The 22,699-nt window shown below is 41.3% G+C and overlaps 3 protein-coding genes and 1 long non-coding RNA gene across 8 annotated transcripts; 2 read left to right on the top strand and 2 right to left on the bottom strand.

Moving 5' to 3' along the window:
- Positions 1–1,000: 1,000 nt before the first annotated feature.
- LOC131232988 (uncharacterized) lies at positions 1,001–7,647 on the top strand. 3 transcript variants are annotated; one of them, XR_009165019.1, is made up of 3 exons: positions 1,001–3,302; positions 7,020–7,217; positions 7,329–7,647. XR_009165019.1 is itself a non-coding variant. In XM_058229532.1 (2 exons), the coding sequence occupies exons 1-2, from the start codon at positions 1,079–1,081 to the stop codon at positions 7,115–7,117; spliced, it is 2,322 nt and encodes a 773-aa protein (XP_058085515.1). In that variant the 5' UTR covers positions 1,001–1,078; the 3' UTR covers positions 7,118–7,647. The 3 variants fall into 3 exon arrangements, 1 of the variants encoding a protein (XP_058085515.1); XR_009165020.1 differs by having other exon boundaries at positions 7,396–7,647; XM_058229532.1 differs by having other exon boundaries at positions 7,020–7,647.
- A 2,688-nt stretch (positions 7,648–10,335) lies between these two features.
- On the bottom strand, positions 10,336–11,242 carry LOC131233097 (uncharacterized). The gene is made up of 2 exons (XR_009165088.1): positions 11,113–11,242; positions 10,336–10,990 (listed from the first exon to the last, which is right to left on the bottom strand). It is a non-coding gene; the product is annotated as an uncharacterized LOC131233097 (long non-coding RNA).
- On the top strand, positions 10,805–18,115 carry LOC131233095 (uncharacterized). Of its 3 annotated transcripts, none has more exons than XR_009165087.1 (3): positions 10,805–12,677; positions 17,611–17,808; positions 17,988–18,115. XR_009165087.1 is itself a non-coding variant. In XM_058229699.1 (3 exons), exons 1-2 carry the CDS (start codon positions 10,805–10,807, stop codon positions 17,803–17,805), a joined length of 2,025 nt encoding a protein of 674 aa, XP_058085682.1. In that variant the 3' UTR covers positions 17,806–17,808; positions 17,988–18,115. The 3 variants fall into 3 exon arrangements, 2 of the variants coding, with proteins under 2 accessions (XP_058085682.1, XP_058085683.1); XM_058229699.1 differs by having other exon boundaries at positions 17,654–17,808; XM_058229700.1 differs by having other exon boundaries at positions 17,611–18,095.
- LOC131233096 (uncharacterized) lies at positions 13,238–21,306 on the bottom strand. The gene is made up of 2 exons (XM_058229701.1): positions 20,967–21,306; positions 13,238–13,679 (listed from the first exon to the last, which is right to left on the bottom strand). The coding sequence occupies exon 1, from the start codon at positions 21,179–21,181 to the stop codon at positions 21,005–21,007; it is 177 nt and encodes a 58-aa protein (XP_058085684.1). The 5' UTR covers positions 21,182–21,306; the 3' UTR covers positions 13,238–13,679; positions 20,967–21,004.
- Positions 21,307–22,699: the final 1,393 nt, after the last annotated feature.

Below are 22,699 nucleotides of genomic sequence, written 5' to 3' on the forward strand. Positions count from 1 at the left end.
ACCGTGAAAATCAAGCAAGAAGTCACCCCGAATTGTCTATTCTGATGTCAGCTTAGACCATGTCCTCGCCAATAATCCACCGTGCTCAGTAAATTCAGGCCAGACTCGGTCCTGTTAGGCTCGGCTTGGAGATTTCTTGGCTGACCTGGTGAGCTCAGCTCAAACGACAGATGACCTGCAGTCATGCCGAGATTCATTCACTCCAGTAACGCATGATAAGAGTAACTGCCCTACCGCGGTCATAGGGTAGCCGACGACATCACCACTCACTCACATCTTGCCTAGTGGCTGAGATTGTGCCAAAGATGACGGACCCTCAACGTCCCACTAACGCTATAAATGTAGGACTCACCTGCATGGAAAGGTATACAAAATCTCTCACCCAAAACCCCATCTACACAACTTAAACCCAGATCGCAGGCCTAACTTTGGCATAAGAGGGTCCCCTGCTCTAGCTAGGGTCTCCATTGTCATTCGTCTCGGATCTAAAAGCTCGGCAAGGGTGAATCAGATTTTTGCATCAACAATACATACATCGCAATGGGCCACACAGAGCTTTATGTTGCACCGGCTCCCTACAACAAGTGTTGTAAGAACTTCGCCTCCCTATCCCTTCCCTTGTACAAGCTGCAGAGTACTCCAGGAGCAACCACCTTTGGTGCTCCCAATTCAAGGCGGCTAATTGAGTGTCAATGGGACGGGCTCGGACCTGAAAATCAGCAGTTTGAATAGGTCCAGCCCGAAAGCCTGGATGGAAACCACCTTTGTACAGGCTGCAGAGTACTCCAGGAGCAACCACCTTTGGTGCTCCTCCTTCAAGGCGGCTCAATTAGGGGTGTCAATGGGCCGGCTCGGACCTGTAAATCAGAATTTTGAAAAGGTCTGGCCCGAAAGCCCTGACCGAAACAGTTCAAAATCCGGGCCGAGACCTACCGAGGCCCGGCAAGTTAACATCATAGGTTCAATAGACAACAAATATATATTAAAAAATAAATAGATAAACAGATACAAGTGTTGACTAAACACGAATCCTTTTTAACATAGAAGCAGAGTGAAGAAGAAAGAGGCAGTAGAAGAGATGGGGTTGCATGGGTGCAGCAGCAACGGCCACCTAGACGACTCCAAATTCAGTGAGCCATTGCCATGGATCGGGCTCTATATAGCAGCAGCCTCTCTGGCATGCACCCTTGCCATGGCCTACGATGCCTTTCGTGCTTTCCATCACAAGAAGCTTTGGTTCCCAAATAGAACCTTCCCACTGAACGCTACTTCCTTGGCCCTTGTAGCCATCGCCACAAAAATACCCGTCGATCTCAATACGCCCATGCCCCGCTGCCAGGATCAGCTGACCAAGCTTAGCGGCACTGTCCTCATCTGCACTGTGATGGGCAATTTCATGCCGTCTTTAGGGGCGATGGAAGTGTCTGAGATGTTTGCAAACTTCATTGCGCTGTGCATTCTCGTCATTACTGTAATTGTCAACATTGGAATCCAAATGGGTACTGGTGTGATTTACGTTTTCATACCCGAACATGCTGCGATCATGTTTCTCATGCTACTTCTGCTTGTTATTTTGGGTTGCTCAGCTTTAATCGTTCCCACCGCTAACCAGTTGCTAGAACAACAGTTCAAAAGCAAACATCGACAGGTTTCTGATAATGGATTGGATAAGGTTGGGGTGTCTGCAATTGAAAAACAGAAAGCGGATGTGAAGAAGTATTGGGTGATGGCTGGTACCTCTAATCCTCAATATGTTCTCGGGCGTTCTGCATTGTCAACTGCTTCAGGAGCTTTCTGTCTCCTTGCTGCTCTGATCTTGCTGGAAGCAATGGTCAAGTCGCTTGTCACAGGATCTTTCAACTTCTGCAGCGGCGAATCTGACTACAAGTGGTCAAGTATGTTCGTTTTAATGTGTCAGGCGGTTGCAGTAGCAGTGGGCACCATCGCCCCTGCTCTTAGATGGTTCAATGCTGTTGGCTTCCACAGCCTTCATGAAAGATCAGGGAGCTTCAGAGATGAGTTCCGGGTAGAGACTTGGTGGATTCTGCTTTTCATCGAAGCCAAAGAGAAGCATTTGCCTTTTGGGATTAGCGGCAAGAGCAGCAGACGCATTAGGAAGATTGCCCACATCTCCAAAAACCGAATTCTTGATCTCCTTATAGCAATCCAAAGTGCAGTGGTATTGGTAAGCAAATCCATTCGTCTGGTCTCGGTAGTGTCCGTGTGCTCTCTCAAAAGGTTGTCTTCATTTTTCCACTGCAAGAGATTACTGACAAAGCTGGCACCCAGTGAAAGTATGTTCATGGAGAGAGGAAGTATGTTCATGGAGGGAGGGTCTGAGTCGGGGTCCGGCTCAAATCTGAACCTGAGGGATTTTGCACTTCATCTCGAGGGGGAGGACTCACTGGTGAAGATGATTGCGAGAAATGGATGCGACTTCATAGACCGATGGATAAGGAATGGCACTAAGCGCGAACCAACTTACTTGATAGAACTGCTAAGGAAGTCTACAGCTTCAGAAGGTTTCAAGGGAGTGGGCGAGTTTGACAGTGACCAGATTCCCTCGATAACATGGGCAGAGCCTCCAAATTGTTGGGCTCTGCCAGTGGTGACCCTCACAAGCATTGCCATCGCGCTTCCCAACACTGATCCATGTGCGATCAAATCGTTGTTGTGTGGAGTACATGAAGGCCTCAGGTATGTAAGGGTCGTGGAAAAGACAGTGGATGCCGAAGGGCGAACTAACATGAAGGTAGCTGCAGATAGTGTCTGGGTGAGTGTCGATATTTACAATTGCTGGCTCCATGAGAATCTTAGCAAATTTGCCAGTGAAGGAAAATGTTCTAAGAAGGTACTCGAAGAACTTGCAGATGTCGGAAGGAAACTTGTTCTGGAGTTTACGAATGGGATTGGACAAAATAAAATCCCACTTGAATGGCCTCCCAAGGTTTTGGCAGCCAATTCGATGTACAGAGTCTGTCAAACTATTCTCCAAGATTACAACAAATTTGGGACAGATCACAAATTGCTTGAATGGTTACAGATGACAATAGCCGATATATTGGCAGCTTGTTTTACCAACTTACCACGTGTTATATCTATGAAATGTCTTTGCGGTGCCATTGAAGTGAGGGCACTGAGCGTTTTGGAAGCAGCATCTCTTCTTGGTGAAGCTGAAAACATTCTAGCAACCATTGGGCAAAAAGCGTTCTCCGATCTGGACCCTAATCAAATGGCGTGTATTGATGAATGGCGTTTGTGCAAGAAGAGGAACCCATCATGTGTCCTTCCTTCTGATGATGGTATGTGTGGTCTCAGTTCAGATGAATTGTCATTGTATATTGAGTAGGAACCTAAAGCTATGTAGAGTCCAAACATATAAACAGTGCTCAAGTGGCATATTATGCAGAAATACAGCCAGTGATTGGCCGTACTTTGTCATAACTGGTCATTAATAACTGCTGTTATCTACATGTAATGTAGATCTTTCAGCCTTTGTACTTGTAACAGCACAAATTTATAAAGTGTTAGTGCATCACCATCCGAGGCAAGCAATCTTTATGTGTTTTCAACGTATCAAAATATCGTGAAGATGTGGGCAGATGTGAAAAGTGATGTCCATTTTGCAGCTAGAAATTTATTTCTTCAACACGAAACTAAAACAACAGTCACACTCAAATGTCATTTGTTCAAGAAGAAGCTGGAATGCCACACTGTACCATATGATTTAGGCTAGTTACAAGAAAACAGATAGGTGATATAGAGCACTGAATGCATAATATGAACCATGCATCTGGGTCAAACCAACAAAAATGGCTACCTGGCTGCACCTCCAAATTAATTGTGCCAAGACATTGTGATGCAGAAATATTGAAGGTTTTCCTTTTTAAGGTGCTGTTTATTCAACAGTCAACATTAAGATAGTTAAAACTGTTGTCATGATGCTGTGTTCATCACTGTTGTCACAATACTGTTTTTCTTGTTCTTTTTTGGTTGGGATTACATATCAGTTCAGGCAGGACCATAACCAGAACATCAGCAGGCCTCAAGCCCAGGTCTCTCTTCCATTAAGGCCGTGAACTAACCAGCTTAACTACCGAGCTGGATGTGATGATATTGTGCTCTTCAACCGATAAGCGTCGGGTTTGATCTGCCAGGCTGTGTCTGGATGCAGACGTGAACTGAATTGCAAACATTCAGTTTAATCGAGGAAAAAATTTGCATTTCCTGTACTGGTAATAAGTAGCTGTCAAATTGTAGTCACATTCCCTTCAAGTCCAACTCTGGAGTATCACATCTGCAATTTGAACCCCAGACACTCAGAAAATGGTTATTTCCACTTTATTGTGCTAACAATTACAATTAAATTTATAGTGCATCCAAAGGAAAAACAAAATGTTCAAAATAAGTGTCTAGTTGAATGCCTCTCAGGGATGTTGGAACGTTGAGTGATGAGAAGGGTCAGATACTGCAACCTTTTTTGGGCTTTTTGGGGTGGAAGTTAGACATTCAGTTTAATCAAGGGGGAAAAATTACATTTTCTGATACTTTTTTTAATGACATCAGGATGTCCCCGCCCCATTTCTTAGGTGAGAATATTCCCTGTGGATGCAGGCAATCACCCACAGGCCACAACCACGTTTATTTCCTGGTACTTGTAATAAGTAGCTGTCAAATTGTACTCACTTTCCCTTCTAGTCCAACTCCAAAGAATCATAACTGCAATTTGGATGCCAGACGCTCAGAGGATGGTTATTACCACTTTATTAGACTAATAATTACAATTAAATTTATAGCGCATTCAAAAGCACAACAAAATGTTTGAAATAAGTAACTAATTGAATGCCTCTCTAGAATCTTTGGAACATTGAGTGATGAGAAGGGTTAGATACTGCGACCATTTTTCGGGCTTTCTATGGTGGAAGTCTCGTGGAATTGCAACCATTCAGTTTAACCAAGGGGGATTTTTCTTTTATTCTTTTAACATTTCCTAGTACTTGTAATAAGTAGCTATCAAATTGTAGTCACGTTCCCTTCTAGTCCAACTCCAAAGTATCATAACTGCAATTTGGACCCCAGATGCTCAGAGGATGGTCATTTCCACTTTATTAGGCTAACAATTACAATTACATTTATAGTGCATCCAAAGGCACAACAATACGTTCGAAATAAGTAACTAGTTGAATGCCTCTCTAGGATCGTTGGAACATTGAGTGATGAGAAGGGTAAGATACTGCAACCATTTTTTGGGCTTTCTGGGGTGGAAGTCTCCACAAGTGGAGTAGTTCACGCCTAGAGTTGGTTGAGCTTTCCTTTCTTAAGAAGTTAATCATTGAAGGAAGCTCCTCCTTGTTGTTCAGGGTTTGGGTGGGTGCCTAGAATCTTCTCTCTTTTATCCGAGAAATCAAATCACTTATGGCCCAATGGGTGCTTGTGCTGCTGAGGCAGCCAATGAATCCAGCAGGTGGCTGATACCCTTGCTTGTGAGGGAGTGACAAGATGGTGACTAGCAATTGGTCAATCATTCTCATTGAGTTTTTTCATTTTTCAATAGAAGTTTGTCTTTATTATAAATAAATAAATAAACAAACTTGTTGAATGAATTTGACCTTTGTATTATGTGATAAAATTTGAATAATATCAGTGATCACATAGAAATTATCTTAATTCAAGACTGAACCCATCACTGGATTTCTACAGAATTTGCATGGAGCACTAGTCTAATCTTTAGATATGCCCACTAGTCTAATCTTTAGATATGCCTATCAAGCAAGTTAAAATATAAAAACATATACCAATCACTGTCCCCAAATATCTATCTCAAATTAAAGTCACAGAAAGTGGATGGTGCTAAAATGATTAGGAAGATAATTGATGGTGACAAAGCAATGTACCTCAATAAATTGGAATGTAAATCAAAGTACCATTAGACAGATATCTATCTCAAATTAAAGTTACAGCGGATGGTGCTAAAATGATTAGGAAAATAATTGATGGCAACAAAGCAATGCACCTCTATACTTTGGAATGTAAATCATAGTACCATTAGGGTATGCTTTGAAGTTACTATATTTAAATTGAGTAGAATGGCCATTATGGCCATTTTGCTCATTTCTGTTCGTTTTTGTCAAGTACACTTGTTAATGTTTTGGTTTTACCTAGTTTTTGTTGTCTTGTCTTGCCTTTTGCCTTTTCGTTGTAGAAACTTTAGTCCTGCATGAAAAGTTTACAAGAATTGGATAAGGTATTTAAAGGCTTGCTCCCCCCCTATTGCTTCAAAACTAATACGGAATCATCCTTAGGAAAGCAGGAGGGGGCATATCCTAACCTTGCGAGCTTGGTTGGGCCCTTTACTTCACATGTATTGCACTGGGTTTTATCTAAAAAAAATGTTTTATTTTAATTAATTATTTAATGCCAATTAGAATATTATGATAAGTCCATTGGATGTAGCCCATTGTAACTGTTTCAGCATATGCCTTAAGCACATGATGCATCTCTTAGGTAATGGGCACATCCCCAATGGACTACAAGAATTGGAGAAGGTTTTTAAAGGCTTGCTCCCCCCCTATTGCTTTGAAACTAATACGGAATCATCCTTAGGAAAGCAGGTGCATATCCTAACCTCGTGAGCTTGGTTGGGCCCTTTCCTTCACATGTATTGTACTTGATTTTATATATATAAAAAAATTAATGTTTTATTTCAATTATTTATTTAATACCAATTAAAATATTATGACAAGTCCATTGGATGTGGCCCATTGTGACTGTTTCACCATATGCTTTAAGCACAGGATGCATCTCTTAGGATGCTTCTCTTAGGTAATGGGCACATCCCCAATGGACTACAGATTGTTCACCAACATTTTAGTCACGGTTAACCTCAATAAAAAAAAAGGGTTTTGGGGTATACCTAAATACACACAGAGAAAATCTCAGGAAGTTTCTCTTCTTTTCTCATCTTTCGCCTTTTCCTATTTATAATTGGTGCTTTTCAACTTTTTTCCAATCACCGGCAGGATACAAAGGGTCCTTTCTTGATGATGTTCTTGATTGGATAAGGTGTGCAACCTTCATTTGGTCTCCGGTCCTGTTGTGCTATTATAGCTATAGGTGAGTGCTGCAATGGTGGCCCTGGGAGTCTCTACCAAAGGAACATAATTCGTGTTAAAGAAAGCAACCTAGTACATGCCTCATCCCAGCAGTTTGCTTAATCAGTGAGTTTCTTCCATCTCTACATCAGGTTTCTTTTAAAGAAAGCAACCTAGCTCATGCCTCATCCAAGCAGTATTCTTAACATGTGAACTCCTGCCATCTCTCTAAATCAGGTTTCTATCATGCAACATACACAAGTGCCGTCGACATTATTTTAACAACAATTCCTTCAATGTGAAGGAGGAGGTCACCTGCCATCTGGATTCAGTTTGGAGGACTTTCTTCATTTCTCTCAATGTAGAATGGGGTTTCCACATTTCCCAAGCAAAGCACTGTTTCAAAATTGAAGCATGGCAAACATTCAAAAAGGCCACCTTAGCATGATCTCAGATTGTTGCTTCTTTGAATCAAATCCCAATCCTTTAAGTCAGTCTTATTCCTAATGTATGCATGATTTAATTTATACATAGATATCTTATCCTTATTTCCAAACATGTATGCATTGATGCTTCTTAGCGTGATCTCCGATTGATGCTTCTTTGAATCAAATCCCAATCCTTTAAGTCAGTCAAATTCGTAATGCATGCATGATCTATACATGGACATCTTACCCTTATTTGCAAACATGAAAAAAAAAAAAATAATAATAATAATAATAATAACGGCACAATAATCAAAATATTGGATCCGACGAAATCCCACCTTCACTGCAAAACAACTTGTTTCTAGTTCACATAAAACAAATAGATAAATAAATAAAAGCAGAGCAACTTGTTTCTAGCTCACATATAAAATAAAATAAAATATAAAAAAAGTTATCTCTGGGGGTCATTTGGATGCCTGTAAATGGTTTAATTAGTAAATGATTCAAAGGTGTAAATCATTTACAGCCTGTCCTGTTTGGCTGTAAGGGCCTGTTTGGATGCCTGTAAGTTCTTTAAGTTGTAAGTGACTTACAAGTAAGTGACTTACACGTTATCTTGTTTGGATGTAAGCTGCAAGTCACTTACAGGTCAATTGGTTTTTGTGTTTGGGTAGCCTGTAAGTTACTTATAGGTAAGAAGTTGTATATTTACGGCTTGGAGTAGGGAATCATTTCAAGATGTTATAATCACATAAAAAATCCTGACACCAAATATATCATTCTCTTAAGCCCACCAAGAGGAATATTTAAGCCAATTCTTATGCTATTCCATGGTGGGCCATTTTTTATATTTTACTTGTATAAGGTGTAGTGCATTTAAATAATTAAATAAAAAAAAATTTAAAATAAATAAAAATGGTCCACCTCAATAGACTGGACGGTGGGGAGCTTTAATGGTGGACATTCAATCACCACTATTTCTTGTGGTGTGACCCACCTAAGATTTGGATATACTTCATGTTTGGGCTTGGGCCCTAAAATGAGCTGGCAAAACTGATGGATGGCATAGATATACCAAAATAAAACACAAATTACGGTGGGCCCCACTGTCACAGCCTAACTGAATCCGTCGATTCCAATAAAAGAAAAAGAAAACGGCAACCCTAACTGCATGCAAAGAACGAGAGAGGGGAAGCAATATTAATTGTAGAGAGGGACAGAGGGAGGCGCACAACGCCATTGCACAGAGAGAGAGAGAGAGAGAGAGAGAGAGAGAGAGCTTAGTGGAGCTTCTTCAACGGCCAAAGCTTTTTGGTAATGGAGGTGCCTGTAAGTCACTTACAGGGAAGTGACTTCTCACCTCCAGCCCCTAGAAGTTTCCTGGCAGTTTTGCCTGTAAGTGACTTACAGGTGAATTTCTTCCCCCAAACAGCACCTGTAAGTCACTTCCCACTAACCCAACTTACAGGCATCCAAAAAGGCCCTAAGTAGTAAATGATTTAGAGGTATATGATTCTCTATGTTTGGATAGCCTATAAATTGTTCAAGTCCCGTAAATGGAGAGCCAATCTTTGAAAATATAGCCACTGGGCTGCAAATGGAGATCCTGTAAATGAAATCACAGCAATTTGCTGGGAAATCAAATGGGGCTGAAAGCTGTAAATGATTTACAGCCATTTTTCAGCATCCAAAGACAGACAGTAAACCATTTACCTGTAAATCATTATAGTTAGCCCCATTTACAGGCATCTGATAAATGCCAAGATTATATTGGTTAATTATATAAAGGAAAAAAAAAAAAAGTAGCAGAATTGTGCTGCTTCAGCAATATCAAAGCTCTGAAATGCTCACCATAACCCAAAACCTTGTGTTCACAACATTATCGTGATTCACAGTGCATCCAAACACTACATAGGGAATCCATATGAACTGTTTAAAACCCAGGGTATGCTTTTCATCCGCAACAAAACCATCGTTCAACAAAAGCATATATAGGCTCGGCTTGGAGATTTCTCAGCTGACCTGGTGAGCTCAGCTCAAACGACAGATGACCTGCAGTCATGTCGAGATTCACTCCATGATAAGAGTAACTGCCCTACTACGATCTTAGGGTAACTGACGACATCACCACTCACGCATATCTTGCCTGGTGGCTGAGATCGTGCCGAAGATGAAGGACCCTCGACTTCCCACTGACGCTATAAATGTAAGACTTACCTGCATGGAAAGGTATGCAAAATCTCTCACCCAAAACCCATCTACACAACTTAAACTCAGATTTCAGGCCTGACTTTGGGATTAAAGGGTCCCCTGCTCTACCTAGGGTCTCCATTGTCATTCGTCTCAGATCTATGAGCTCGGCAAGGGTGAACCAGATTTCTGCATCAACAATACATACATCTCAATGGGCCACACAGAGCTTTATGTTGCACCGGCTCCCTTCAATAAGAACTTCGCCTCCCTATCCCTTCCCTTGTACAAGCTGCAGAGTACTCCAGGAGCAACCACCTTTGGTGCTCCTAATTCAAGGCGGCTAATTGAGTGTCAATGGGCCGGGCTCGGACCTGAAAATCAGAAGTTGGAATAGGTCTGGCCCGAAAGCCTGGACGGAAACCACCTTTGTACAAGCTGCAGAGCACTCCAGGAGCAACCACCTTTGGCGCTCCTCTTTCAAGGCGGCTCAATTAGGGGTGTCAATGGGCCGGGCTCGGACCTGAAAATCAGAAGTTTGAAAAGGTCTGGCCCGAAAGACCTGACCGAAACAGTTCAAAATCCGGGCCGAGACCTACCCAGGCCCGGCAAGTTCACATCATAGGTTCAATAGACAACAAATATATATTAAAAAATAAATAAATAAACAGTTACAAGTGTTGACTAAACACGAATCCTTCTTAACATAGAAGCAGAGTGAAGAAGAATGAGGTAGTAGAAGAGATGGGGTTGCATGGGTGCAGCAGCAACGGCCACCTAGACGACTCCAAATTCAGTGAGCCATTGCCATGGATCGGGCTCTATATAGCAGCAGCCTCTCTGGCATGCACCCTTGCCATGGCCTACGATGCCTTTCGTGCTTTCCATCACAAGAAGCTTTGGTTCCCAAATAGAACCTTCTCACTGAACGCTACTTCCTTGGCCCTTATAGCCATCGCCACAAAAATACCCGTCGATCTCAATACGCCCATGCCCCGCTGCCAGGATCAGCTGACCAAGCTTAGTGGCACCATCCTCTTCTGCACTGTGATGGGCAATTTCATGCCTTCTTTAGGAGCAATGTAAGTGTCCGAGATGTTTGCAAACTTCATTGCGCTGTGCATTCTCGTCATTACTGTAATTGTCAACATTGGAATCCAAATGGGTACTGGTGTGATTTATGTTTTCATACCCGAACACGCCACAATCATGTTTCTCATGCTAATTCTGCTTGTTATTTTAGGTTGCTCAGCTTTAATTGTTCCCACCACTAATCAGTTGCTAGAACAACAGTTCAAAAGCAAACATCAACATGTTTCTGATAATGGATCAGATAAGGTTGGGGTGTATGCAATTGAGAAAAAGAAAGCGGATGTGAAGAAGTATTGGGTTATGGCTGCTACCTCTAACCCTCAATATGTTCTCGGGCGTTCTGCATTGTCAACTGCTTCGGGAGCTTTCTGTCTCCTAGCTGCTCTGATCTTGCTGGAAGCAATGGTCAAGTCGCTTGTCACAGGATCTTTCAACTTCTGCAGCGGGGAATCTGACTACAAGTGGTCAAGTATGTTCGTTTTAATGTCTCAGGCGGTTGCGGTAGCAGTGGGCACCATCGCCCCTGCTCTTAGATGGTTCAATGCTGTTGGCTTCCACAGCCTTCATGAAAGATCAAGGAGCTTCAGAGAGGATTTCCGGGTAGAGACATGGTGGATTCTGCTTTTCATCGAAGCCAAAGAGAAGCATTTGCCTCTTGGGATTAGCAGCAAGAGCAGCAGGCGCATTAGGAAGATTGCCCACATCTCCAAAAACCAAATTATTGATCTCCTTATAGCAATCCAAAGTGCAGTAGTATTGGTGAGCAAATCCATTCGTCTGGTCTCGGTAGTGACTGTGTGCTCTCTCAAAAGGTTGTCTTCATTTTTCCACTGCAAGAGATTACTGACAAAGCTGGCAACCAGTGAAAGTATGTTCATGGAGAGAGGAAGTATGTTCATGGAGGGAGGGTCTGAGTCGGGGTCCGGCTCAAATCCAAACCTGAGGGATTTTGCACTTCATCTTGAGGGGGAGGAATCACTGGTGAAGATGATTGCGAGAAATGGATGCGACTACATAGACCGATGGATAAGGAATGCCACTAAGCATGAACCAACTTACTTGATAGAACTGCTAAGGAAGTCTACAGCTTCAGAAGGTTTCAAGGGAGTGGGCGAGTTTGACAGTGACCAAATTCCCTCGATAACATGGGCGGAGCCTCCCAATTGTTGGGCTCTGCCAGTGGTGACCCTCACAAGCATTGCCATTGCGCTTCCCAACACTGATCCATGTGCGATCAAATCATTGTTGTGTGGAGTACATGAAGGCCTCAGGTATGTAAGGGTCATGGAAAAGACAGTGGATGCCAAAGGGCGAACTAACATGAAGCTAGCTGCAGATAGTGTCTGGGTGAGTGTCGATATTTACAATCGCTGGCTCCATGAGAATCTTAGCAAATTTGCCAGTGAAGGAAAATGTTCTAAGAAGGTACTCGAAGAACTTGCAGATGTCGGAAGGAAACTTGTTCTGGAGTTTACGAATGGGATTGGACAAAAGAAAATCCCACTTGAATGGCCCCCCAAGGTTTTGGCAGCCAATTCGATGTACAGAGTCTGTCAAACTATTCTCCAAGATTACAACAAATTTGGGACAGATCACAAATTACTTGAATGGTTACAGATGACGATAGCCGATATATTGGCGGCTTGTTTTACGAACTTACCACGTGTTATATCCATGAAATGTCTTTGCAGTGCCATTGAAGTGAGGGCACTGAGCGTTTTGGAAGCAGCATCTCTTCTTGGTGAAGCTGAAAACATTCTAGCAACCATTGGGCAAAAAGCGTTCTCCGATCTGGACCCTAATCAAATGGCGTGTATTGATGAATGGCGTTTATGCAAGAAGAGGAACCCATCACATGTCCTTCCGTCTGATGATGGTATGTGTGGTCTCAGTTCAGATGAGTTGTCATTGTATATTGAGTAGGAACCTAAAGCTATGTAGAGTTCAAACATATAAACAGTGCTCAAGTGGCATATTATGCAGAAATACAGCCAGTGATTGGCCGTACTTTGTCATAACTGGTCATTAATAACTGCCGTTATCTACATGTAATGTAGATCTTTCAGCCTTTGTACTTGTAACAGCACACATTTGTAAAGTGTTAGTGCATCACCATCTAAGGCAAGCAATCTTCATGTGTTTTCAGCATATCAAAATATCATGAAGATGCGGGCAGATGTGAAAAGTGATGTTCATTTTGCCGCTAGAAATTTATTTCTTCAACACGAAACTAAAACAACAGTCACACTCAAATGTCATTTGTTCAAGAAGAAGCTGGAATGCCACACTGTACCATCTGATTGAGGCTAGTTACAAGAAAACAAATAGGTGATATAGAGCACTGAATGCATAATTCGAACCATGCATCTGGGTCAAACCAACAAAAATGGCTACCTGGCTGCACCTCCAAATTAATTGTGCCAAGACATCATGATGCAGAAATATTGAAGGTTTTCCTTTTTAAGGTGCTGTTTATTCAACAGTCAACATTAAGATAGTTAAAACTGTTGTCATGATGCTGTGTTCTACCATCACTGTTGTCACGATACTGTGTTTTTTTTGTTCTTTTTTGGTTGGGATTACATATCAGTTCAGGCAGGACCATAACCAGAACATCAGCAGGCCTCAAGCCCAGGTCTCTCTTCCATTAAGGCCGTGCACTAACCAGCTTAACTACCTAGCTGGATGTGATAATATTGTGCTCTTCAACCGATAAGCGTCAGGGTTTGATCTGCCAGGCTGTGTCTGGATGCAGACGTGAACTGAATTGCAAACATTCAGTTTAATCAAGGAAAAAATTTGCATTTCCTGTACTGGTAATAAGTAGCTGTCAAATTGTAGTCACATTCCCTTCAAGTCCAACTCTGGAGTATCACATCTGCAATTTGAACCCCAGACACTCAGAAAATGGTTATTTCCACTTTATTGTGCTAACAATTACAATTAAATTTATAGTGCATCCAAAGGAAAAACAAAATGTTCAAAATAAGTATCTAGTTGAATGCCTCTCAGGGATGTTGGAATGTTGAGTGACGAGAAGGGTCAGATACTGCAACCTTTTTTGGGCTTTTTGGGGTGGTAGTTAGACATTCAGTTTAATCTAGGGGGGAAAATTACATTTTCTGATACTTTTTCGAATGACATTAGGATGTCCCCGCCCCATTTCTTAGGTGAGAATATTCCCTGTGGATGCAGGCAATCACCCACAACCACGTTTATTTCCTGGTACCTGTAATAAGTAGCTGTCAAATTGTACTCACTTTCCCTTCTAGTCCAACTCCAAAGAATCATAACTGCAATTTGGATGCCAGACGCTCAGAGGATGGTTATTTCCACTTTATTAGACAAATAATTACAATTAAATTTATAGTGCATTCAAAAGCACAACAAAATGTTTGAAATAAGTAACTAGTTGAATGCCTCTCTAGGATCTTTGGAACATTGAGTGATGTGAAGGGTTAGATAATGCGACCATTTTTCAGGCTTTCTATGGTGGAAGTCTCGTGGAATTGCAACCATTCAGTTTAACCCAGGGGGGTTTTTCTTTTTTTTCTTCTAACATTTCCTAGTATTTGTAATAAGTAGCTATCAAATTGCAGTCACGTTCCCTTCTAGTCCAACTACAAAGTATCATAACTGCAATTTGGGCCCCAGATGCTCAGAGGATGGTCATTTCCACTTTATTAGGCTAACAATTACAATTACCTTTATAGTGCATCCAAAGGCACAACAATACGTTCTAAATAAGTAACTAGTTGAATGCCTCTCTAGGATCATTGGAACATTGAGTGATGAGAAGGGTAAGATACTGCAACCATTTTTTGGGCTTTCTGGGGTGGAAGTCTCCACAAGTGGAGTGGTTCACACCTAGAGTTGGTTGACCTTTCCTTTCTTAAGAAGTTAATCATTGAAGGAAGCTCCTCCTTGTTATTCAAGGTTTGGGTGGGTGGCTAGAATCCTCCCTTTTATCCTTGAAATCAAATCACTTATTGGCCCAATGGGTGCTTGTGCTGCTGAGGCATCCAATGAATCCAGCAGGTGGCTGATACCCTTGCTTGTGAGGGAGTGACAAGATGGTGACTAGCAATTGGTCAATCATTCTCATTGAGTTTTTTCATTTCTCAATAGAAGTTTGTCTTTATATATATATATATATATAATTAAAAATTAAAATTTTTTTTAAAAAAAAACAAACTTGCTGAAGGAATTTGACCTTTGTATTATGTGATAAAATTTGAATAATATCAGTGATTACATAGAAATTATCTGAGTTCAAGACTGAACCCATTACTGGATTTCTATGGAATTCGCATGGAGCACTAATCTAATATTTAGATATGCCTATCAAGCAAGTTAAAATATAAAAAGATATACCAATCACTGTCCCAAAATATCTATCTCAAATTAAAGTTACAGAAAGTGTATGGTGCTAAAATGATTAGGAAGATAAGCAATGTACCTCAATACATTGGAATGTAAATGAAAGTACCATTAGACAGATATCTATCTCAAATTAAAGTTACAACAGATGGTGCTAAAATGATTAGGAAAATAATTGATGGCAACAAAGCAATGCACCTCTATACTTTGTGATGCAGGACATGAAAATTAAATATGATATGCGAGATTTCAGGCTTAAGATCACGTTAGTTCAGAAACAATTACACAAATTCCATATCCCACATGAAAGTCCAAACATTCAATTAAGGGGAATCTATGCGGGTCCAGGCCTACACATGATAGGGCTAGATCAATAAAAATTATGAACCAAACAATACTCAAAGATAAGAAATAATCATCCACACATGCATAGTAATCAGTCCCTAATCCAAGGGATTCAGAAATTCCAAATCGGGGAATCCTTGGGTAAGAAAAGGGGCATAAAATTGGAGATTTGAGTAATTTAGGGTTAGGTTTAGGGATTTTGGGTGAAAACAGAGTGAAAGAGAGGAGAGACGAACCAGAGAAGTACCGCACGCGTGGACAACAATAATGGCCCAGATGCACGTGCGTGTGATCCCGGCCGCACGTGTGCGAGACCCACTATTCAGAAAAAGGCCACCTTAGCCCTGATCGGCTAGGGATGGACTCTAAAACTCCTAAATCTCAGTTCGATCCGATGTACGGTTTGTGCGTGGTACTCCACCGAAGTTTCAGCCCTCCTGTAGGGCCAGATTCTGAAATTCTACTATGGAGAGGAGAATTGCTGCAATAGATAATTGATTCAAAGTGTAAATGATGGAGTGAGATGAGAAAAATAGATGGTAGAAGATGGGTAGTAGAGATGACGATGGATGGGGCAAATCGGAATAGATGTGACTTCGCACCACGGTAGTTAACCCTTCGATGAAGGGAGGGTTTCACACCCAATTAGGCTTCACAACTCAGAGAGTAAAAAAACGCAGAATTTTTATTAATCTTCAATGAATCAAAAGAACTATAAGGGGTGCCTATTTATAGGGAAAACCCTATACCCCAAAACTCGCGCCATGTGCGCAACCTATTACTTGGCGATGAAGTAAACTAAAATAAAAATCAAACAAATAAATCTAAGGCATTCATGATGTTCTAAATAATAACAATAAGCAAAACCTAAAATATGAAATCAATCCGACTAGCGGGCTATGATCATGAGATCCCATGATGGGCTTTTCTTGATTAGCGGGCCCACTCTTTTGAACCAAAACTCCGTCTTCTAGCATGGGGGCCCTCCTTGGACGTCGTCATCGATCCAGATCGGCGGTGAGGTCCTCCTTCGTGCGTACGTGCGTAGGGGGCGGCATGTGTGCGCGTGATGTCCCCATCACTTTGGAATGTAAATCATAGTACCATTAGGGTATGCTTTGAAGTTACTATATTTGAATTGAGTAAAACGGCTATTATGGCCATTTTGCTCATTTCTGTTCGTTTTTGTCGAGTACACTTGTTAATGTTTTGGTTTTACCTAGTTTTTGTTGTCTTATCTTGCCTTTTGCCTTTTCGTTGTAGAAACTTTAGTCCTACATGAAAAGTTTACAAGAATTGGATAAGGTTTTTAAAGGCTTGCTCCCCCCCACCTATTGCTTCAAAACTAATACGTAATCATCCTTAGGAAAGCAGGAGGGTGCATATCCTAACCTTGCGAGCTTGGTTGGGCCCTTTACTTCACATGTATTGCACTGGGTTTTATCTAAAAAAATGTTTTATTTTAATTAATTATTTAATGCCAATTAGAATATTATTATAAGTCCATTGGATGTAGCCCATTGTAACTGTTTCAGCATATGCCTTAAGCACATGATGCATCTTTTCGGATGCTTCTCTAAGGTAATGGGCACATCCCCAATGGACTACAAGAATTGGAGAAGGTTTTTAAAGGCTTGCTCCCCCCCTATTGCTTTGAAACTAATACGGAATCATCCTTAGGAAAGCAGGAGGGTGCATATCCTAACCTTGTAAGCTTGGTTGGGCCCTTTCCTTCACATGTATTGTACTTGATTTTATAAAAAAAATAAAAATTAATGTTTTATTTCAATTAATTATTTAATACCAATTAAAATATTATGACAAGTCCATTGGATGTAGCCCATTGTGACTGTTTCACCATATGCTTTAAGCATAGGATGCTTCTCTTAGGTAATGGGCACATCCCCAATGGACTACAGATTGTTCACCAACATTTTAGTCACAGTTAACCTCAATAAAAAAGGGTTTTGGGGTATACCTAAATACACACAGAGAAAATCTCAGGAAGTTTCTCTTCTTTTCTCATCTTTCGCCTTTTCCTATTTATAATTGGTGCTTTTCAACTTTTTTTCAATCACCGGCAGGATACAAAGGGTCCTTTCTTGATGATGTTCTTGATTGGATAAGGTGTGCAACCTTCATTTGGTCTCCGGTCCTGTTGTGCTATTATAGCTATAGGTGAGTGCTGCAATGGTGGCCCTGGGAGTCTCTACCAAAAGAACATAATTCGTGTTAAAGAAAGCAACCTAGTACATGCCTCATCCCAGCAGTTTGCTTAATCAGTGAGTTTCTTCCATCTCTACATCAGGTTTCTTTTAAAGAAAGCAACCTAGTTCATGCCTCATCCAAGCAGTATTCTTAACATGTGAACTCCTGCCATCTCTCTAAATCAGGTTTTTTTTCATGCAACATACACAAGTGCTGTCGACATTATTTTAACAACAATTCCTTCAATGTGAAGGAGGAGGTCACCTGCCATCTGGATTCAGTTTGGAGGACTTTCTTCATTTCTCTCAATGAAGAATGGGGTTTCCACATTTCCCAAGCAAAGCACTGTTTCAAAATTGAAGCATGGCAAACATTCAAAAAGGCGATCTTAGCCTGATCTCAGATTTTTGCTTCTTTGAATCAAATCCCAATCCTTTTAAGTCAGTCAAATTCCTAATGTATGCATGATTTAATTTATACATAGATATCTTATACTTATTGCCAAACATGTATGCATTGATGCTTCTTAGCGTGATCTCAGATTGATGCTTCTTTGAATCAAATCCCAATCCTTTAAGTCGGTCAAATTCGTAATGCATGCATGGTCTATACATGGACATCCTACCCTTACTCGCAAACATGAAAAAAAAAAAAAAAATTAATAACGGCACAATAATCAAAATATTGGATCCGACGAAATCCCACCTTCACTGCAAAACAACTTGTTTCTAGTTCACATAAAAACAAATAGATAAATAAATAAAAGCAGAGCAACTTGTTTCTAGCTCACATATAAAATAAAATAAAATATAAAAAAAGTTATCTCTAGGGGTCATTTGGATGCCTGTAAATGGTTTAATTAGTAAATGATTTAAAGGTGTAAATCATTTACAACCTGTCCTGTTTAGCTGTAAGGGCCTGTTTGGATGCCTGTAGGTTCTTTAAGTGGTAACTGACTTACACGTGAAAGTCACTTATAGGTTATCTTGTTTGGATATAAGCTGCAAGTCACTTACAGGTAAATTGGTTTTTGTGTTTGGGTAGCCTGTAAGTTACTCATAGGTAAGAAGTTGTATATTTACGGCTTGGAGTAGGGAATCATTTCAAGATGTTATAATTAGAGGTGTACACGAACCGGGCTAGCCCGGTTAACTCGCTCGACTCGGCCGGAAAAAGCTCGACTCGGCCCGACCCGGAGCTGAGTTCGGTTCGGGACGGGCCGTTTTCTTCAGCTCGAAACTGAGTTCAAACATGTCCCAGTTCGGCCCGACTTGGTCCGAAACCCGACTCAACCTGGCCCGACCCAGCCCGACTCGGCCGTTTATATATATATATATATATATATATATATATATATTCCTAAATCCTTATCCTAACCATTTGAACTTGCCAAAGCTCTTCCCATGAATTTGCTGTAAGGTCCGAAACTCGCCCAAACTCGCCCGATTGCTGACCGGGCTAGATATGTTGGCCCGGTGACCGGGCCGGGCTAGATATGTTGGGTTTGGCTGGTGACCGGGCCGAGCCGGGTTGAACCAAGTTTGACTCGGTTCGGCCCGATGTACACCCCCAGTTATAATCACATAAAAAATCCTGACACTTAATATATCATTCTCTTAAGCCCACCAAGAGGAATATTTAAGCCAATTCTTATGCTATTCCATGGTGGGCCATTTTTGATATTTTACTTGTATAAGGTGTAGTGCATTAAAATAATTAAATAAAAAAATTAAAATAAATAAAAATGGTTCACCTCAATAGACCGGATGGTGGGGAGCTTTAATGGTGGACATTCAATCTCCACTATTTCTTGTTGTGTGACCCACCTAAGATTTGGATATACTTCGTGCTTGGGCTTGGGCCCTAAAATGAGCTGGCAAAACTGATGGATGACATAGATGTACCAAAATAAAACACAAATTACGGTGGGCTCCACTGTCACAGCCTAACTGAATCGGTCGATTCCAATAAAAGAAAAAGAAAACGGCAACCCTAACTGCATGCAAAGAACGAGAGAGGGGAAGCAATATTATTGCAGAGAGGGAGAGAGGGAGGCACACAACACCATTGCAGAGAGGGAGGGAGGGAGGCAGAGAGGGAGAGAGGGAGGCGCACAACGCCATTGTAGAGAGAGAGAGAGAGAGAGAGAGAGAGAGAGAGAGAGCTTTTCGGTAATGGAGGTGCGTTTTCCCCCTCTTCCCCTTGTCTAAAATATTAGACCGTTGGCCTGTAAGTCACTTACAGGGAAGTGACTTCTCACCTCTAGCCCCTGGAAGTTTCCTGGCAGTTTTGCCTGTAAGTGACTTACAAGTGAATTTCTTCCCCCAAACAGCACCTGTAAGTGACTTCCCAGTAAGTCACCTCCCACTAACCCAACTTACAGGCATCCAAACAGGCCCTAAGTAGTAAATGATTTAGAGGTATATGATTCTCTATGTTTGGATAGCCTATAAATTGTTCAAGTCCTGTAAATGGAGAGCCAATCTTTGAAAATATAGCCACTAGGCTGCAAATGGAGATCCTGTAAATGAAATCACAGCTATTTGCTGGGAAATCAAATGGGGCTGAAAGCTGTAAATGATTTACAGCCCGTAAATCATTTACAGCCATTTTTCAGCATCCAAACACAGACGGTAAACCATTTACCTGTAAATCATTATAGTTAGCCCCATTTACAGGCATCTGATAAATACCAGGATTATATTGGTTAATTATGTAATGAAAAAAAAAAAAAAGAAGTAGCAGAATTGTGCTGCTTCAGCAATATCAAAGCTCTGAAATGCTCACCATAACCCAAAACCTTGTGTTCACAACATTATCATGATAAGCAGTGCATCCAAACACTATATCGGGAATCCATATGAACTGTTTAAAACCCAGGGTATGCTTTTCATCCGCAACAAAACCATCATTCAACAAAAGCATATATACAACACAACACAAAGCAAAATATGCGTGATAAAAAATTTAAAAAAAAAAACAAAAACAAAAAAAAAACAAAAAAAAAACAAAAGAATTCAAAAACCAAATCCCAAACAATCAATGTTCACGCCCGGCTTCCCATTCATAATCAATACCTGAACGACCCAGAATCACGAATTCAAGTACACTAAGTACAAACACGGTCTGATCATCGTTAAACCAATCGTAAACCCCAGAAATCAAAATTCCAATCCCAGTTTTCACGACATTCTCGGGCGGATTGTAAAGAACAGAGAGAGGGGGGGGGGACCTGATGCTTCTAGAACATTTCAGAAGCGGTAGTGGCAGCTAATCTTCCTTGTCGCTCCTCTTTTTCGGCTTCCGGTAATTTTCTTCGATGTGTTTGGCTATCAAGAGGCCCGTGTTGATGAGCTTCTTGATGTTGGGGACATTGTAGTTCTGAGCCACGCAAATCCCGCACACGGTTCCCGGCATGAATGAGAAGCTACTCCTTATTATCCCCATCTCTTCTTCTTTCTTTCAGAGGTAGAAAGAGAGAACATGGTTTTCCGGAGGTTGAATTGGAGAGGGAGAAGAGGTTTCGAGGAATGAGCACTATGACTCTCGAAGTCTCGCTTGCTAGACTGGGTTTAAAAAGGTTTAGGACGCGGATTTCCTGCGAAAGCCTTTCGCAGGAAGTTGCTGCGCAAGGATGCAGGGTGGGACCCACCTAGATGTTTTTGCGAAATCCACACTGTCCATCCGTTTTGAGAGCTCATTTCAGGAAATGTAATAAAAAAACGAGTATCCAAAACTCAAGTGGGTCACACGAGATGGAACATTGTGAAAAGAAATTCCCACCATTGAAACCTTCGTGGGCTCCACCTTGATGCTTATATGCCATCCAAACCGTTTATAATGTCATTAATACTGAGATGAAATGAAAATACAAAAAAAAATTCCTTAAAAATTATTTTTACGGCCCAAGGAAAGTTTCAACGAGTCACACTGAATACCCACTGTTTCCTCTCGTGTGACCCGTTTAAGTTTTGGATACACATAAGTTTTAGTTGTAACACCTTAAATGAGCTCTAAAAGCGGATGAACGGGGTGGATTTCTCACAAACATCTTAGTGGGCCCCACCCTGCATCCTTGCGCGGGAACTTCGTGCGAACGGCTTTGGCAGGAAATCTGCGTCGCTTTAAAAGTTCAGGGAACTATGACGGTTTGCCGACGCGGATTCCCTGCGAAAGCCTTCAGCGGGGATTTCCTGCTGCGAGGAGTTACGTGGGTCCCACCGTTATGTTTTTGAGAAATTCCCCGTGTCCATCAGTTTTGCAAAATCATGTTAGCATATAGGCACAAAAATGACGGAAATCCAAATCTCAGATAGGCCACACGACATAGGATTGAACGTCCACCGTTGAAACATGCGTCTGGCCACCGAAGTTTATAAGAGGTTAATTTTTATTTTGCAGTTAATCAATGACCTTATGAACGGTATAAATGGTATATAAACATTGTAGTGGACAACAGTAGAACTCTATCTCTACATTATTGATTAAGGCTCACTTAATTTTCTTAAATCATCTACAATACTTGTTTTTTGAGTTCCTTAAGGGCCCGTTTGGCCAGGTGGATTAGGAGGGATTGAATGGTACTAGGGTGGATGGCATGGATTTTTAGGTAATGATGGTGTTGTCAGTGGGTTGTCTTGAGATCCATGGGATTGCTCTATCTTTGAATTGCTATATCCAGTCTGTTTCGCACGCTACGCCAATCCCACTATTAAACCTTCCCATTCCTCAAACTAAACACATCCCAGGCAAATGAAAACAGATTAGGGTGGATTGGATGGGATTTAAAAGTAATGATAATGTTGTCAGTGGATTGTCTTAAGATTCATAGGATTAGGATCATATCACCGACTCTGTTTGGCATGCTTAGCCAATCCCAGGATTTAACTTCCAATCCCTTCTAATCCGACCGGCCAAACGGGCCCTAAAATATTTGAATCTATGAGACCCACCATCTTCTATGTA

Source organism: Magnolia sinica, chromosome 18 (assembly GCF_029962835.1).
Source record: "Magnolia sinica isolate HGM2019 chromosome 18, MsV1, whole genome shotgun sequence".
Classification (NCBI taxonomy): domain Eukaryota; kingdom Viridiplantae; phylum Streptophyta; class Magnoliopsida; order Magnoliales; family Magnoliaceae; genus Magnolia; species Magnolia sinica.